This window comes from Pleurodeles waltl, chromosome 10 (genome assembly GCF_031143425.1).
Source record: "Pleurodeles waltl isolate 20211129_DDA chromosome 10, aPleWal1.hap1.20221129, whole genome shotgun sequence".
Taxonomy (NCBI): domain Eukaryota; kingdom Metazoa; phylum Chordata; class Amphibia; order Caudata; family Salamandridae; genus Pleurodeles; species Pleurodeles waltl.
In genome coordinates, this window is record NC_090449.1 from 40,626,390 (window position 1) to 40,629,196 (window position 2,807).

Genomic DNA, 2,807 nt, shown 5'->3' on the forward strand with positions numbered 1-2,807 from the left:
TTAGGTCCTCCACCTGAGTCATGGAAGGGGAAGTGTGGTCAAGAATGTACTACATATGGTGATGAGAGACTTCCAATTTTAGGTGTGATTTTTCTTTTATTTTTACATTGGAAGGTCCTTGGGCCCCATGGTAGAATTAAGGCATCATTTGAGTACCCTGCCACTGAAAGCAGAGCAAGCAGTAGTTCTGCAGCTGAAACCACCCTGTACAATTTGCTGGCTAACATTCCAACCCATGCCAGCTATTTTCTTATCTTGCCTGTGCCTGCCTTGCACAGCATTGTAGCAAGCAGAATAAGCAACACATGCCTCAGTTGTTAAAGAATCATCAACATTTCATTTCCAATAAACAAATGCCAACCAGTTACTCATACTGACATGGCATGGAAGGACCGGCCAGTGTTGTTCTTTTTGCTGAAAGCACTCACACGCATGTCAATGGAAGCACTTTCATAAAAAAGAGTTGCCAGTCTGGCAGGTGATTTAAGATTTTACAGGCACACAAAATGGAAAGCTGCAGAGGTTAATATGAAGAAACAGTGCACCCACCACCACAGTCACTTGAAATCCTGTCCTGAAAACTTTAAAAAGGGTCTTAAGATTTTGTTGTGAAAACAGAATATTATTGTTAAAATGGTTAAATGCCACGTATCCTACTTTTTCAGTTGTATATCATGGTTCTCCATAAAAGTAGGAAGTACTTGTACAATTATTATGCAATATGATAGACACTCAAAATAATATCTACCATGTGGTTGTTCTAGGGATTCATTAAAAAGGCACAACATTTAAAAATTGTTACAGCAGAGGCACCTTCTGAATGCTTTTCTCAAAGCCTGTTTCATCTGGCCATTTCTCAGACTGTAGATGAAAGGGTTCAGCATGGGGGTAACTACTGTGTACATTACTGATACTACCTTGCCCTTCTCAAGTGAGTAACTTGAGGTGGGCCGGATGTAGCTGAACAGGATGGTCCCATAGTACAAACTGACAACAATGAGATGGGAAGAGCAGGTACTGAAGGCTTTGCGCCTCCCCTCACTTGAGTTGATGCTCACGATAGCTATGATGATACGGGCATAAGAGGCCACAATAGATAACACTGATACTAAAATTACAGACAGAGACTCTGTGAGAATCAAGAGTTCATTGACAGAAGTGTCTGAGCAGGAGACCTTCAGCAGTGGTGGGATGTCACAGAAGAAGCTTTCAATCAAGTTGGAAGAACAAAAAGACAATCTGGCAATCATCATGCTGTGCAACAAAGAGTTCAGAAGACCAGCTATCCAGGAAGCAGCTACTAATTGGCTACATACCTTCCTGTCCATCACCATTAGGTAGTGCAGTGGATTGCAGATCGCCACGTACCGGTCATAGGCCATTGCTCCAAGTAGAAGGAGGTTAATGCCAACCATGGAAACAAAGAAGTATAGCTGTGTGATACAATGTGGGAAGTAGATGGTTTTCCTTTGTGAGATAGTGTTGACGAGAAGTTGGGGCACTATGACAGTCATGATAGTGATGTCCACCAATGATAGGTTCCCAATGAAGAAATACATGGGTGTATGAAGCTGAGGGTCAGATGTGATGGCTGCCATAATGGAGCTATTGCTTAGTAGTCCAACCAAGTACATAACAAGAAAAAGCATGAAGAGTGCTGTCTGTTTGCCCGGATGATCCGACAGACCCAGTAGGATAAAATACATCACATTGGTTTGGTTCTTAGCATCCATTTTTCATCACTAATGATCCTCATCTAAAATGTTATCTAGGAGCAATTGGATGAAGAACAATAAACATTATACACAAAGGACATGTTTTAAAAACTTCATTTTGTAGTACTACTACTATACTACTTGCATACTGCTAAATGAATGATGTAGTACGTGAGGTAATCTGCAGTGTACAGCAATAGCTAGTTATAGTTACTAAACCTAACTCACGCCATACAAGGCCTTCGGCTGTGTAGGGTGTGGGTTTGGTGGCAGGGCCGGGCACAATGACCTCTATAAAGGGTGAAGGATGTGTAGGGTAGTGGTTGATGTTCTTTTTTTTTATCTGACAGTACTCCTGAAGGACCACAACATAGCTGCTTTGAGTCCTGAGGCATCCCGCAGATCGTGACATTTTAATTTTCTTTATAATTTTGTTCCTCATAAGGACTAGGGTGACAGGGTATGCCTATTTGGCCCTTCATATACTTTGTGTAATTGTGGGTCGCAACATTTTCTCCGTTGTGGTTAGCCAATCACATCAATTAGTCCTATAGAACTCCTGCAGGAGCAGCCAATCAAATATCGTTTTTATTCACGCTGTCCAGCGGAAGTTCAACAGGAGTACTGTATCCCTAGATTTTATAAATTTTGAACCTTAATTTCTCAAACTGCTGAACATATTTACATGATATCACAAAAAGCATACTTTGTGGATGAAGATCTATCTTTTTGCCAAATTTGGTGTATTTACGTTCATCCATTTTGGCAGTAGCTAGTTAGGTAACAAATGTCAGTTAAAACATACTGTTTAAACTAACAAAACCACTGCTATTTACCAGTTATAGTTACCTCAAGTCACTATTACTTGTGTCTTAAAGTAACTATAACTGGTACCCCCACCATGCAGTGTTGTTATCAATGAAGTAATTTCAAATGTCATTAGGGATGTTATAAATGCAGTCATTGAACTTTTCATGAGTGAAGTAAAATGCAAGGGTGGATGCAGTGCATGGCGATGGCTTGAGTAGTTACTGTAATCAATGTCAGGCAAATCCCTATCTCACCCTCCTTCATGTAACGTGACAGGGTTAT

General features: G+C 40.6%; 1 protein-coding gene across 1 annotated transcript; it reads right to left on the reverse strand.

Annotated features, from left to right (window-relative positions):
* Positions 1 to 788: 788 nt before the first annotated feature.
* LOC138262313 (olfactory receptor 5AP2-like) lies at positions 789 to 1,733 on the reverse strand. The gene has a single exon (XM_069212212.1). The coding sequence runs from the start codon at positions 1,731 to 1,733 to the stop codon at positions 789 to 791; it is 945 nt and encodes a 314-aa protein (XP_069068313.1).
* Between the last annotated feature and the right edge of the window lie 1,074 nt (positions 1,734 to 2,807).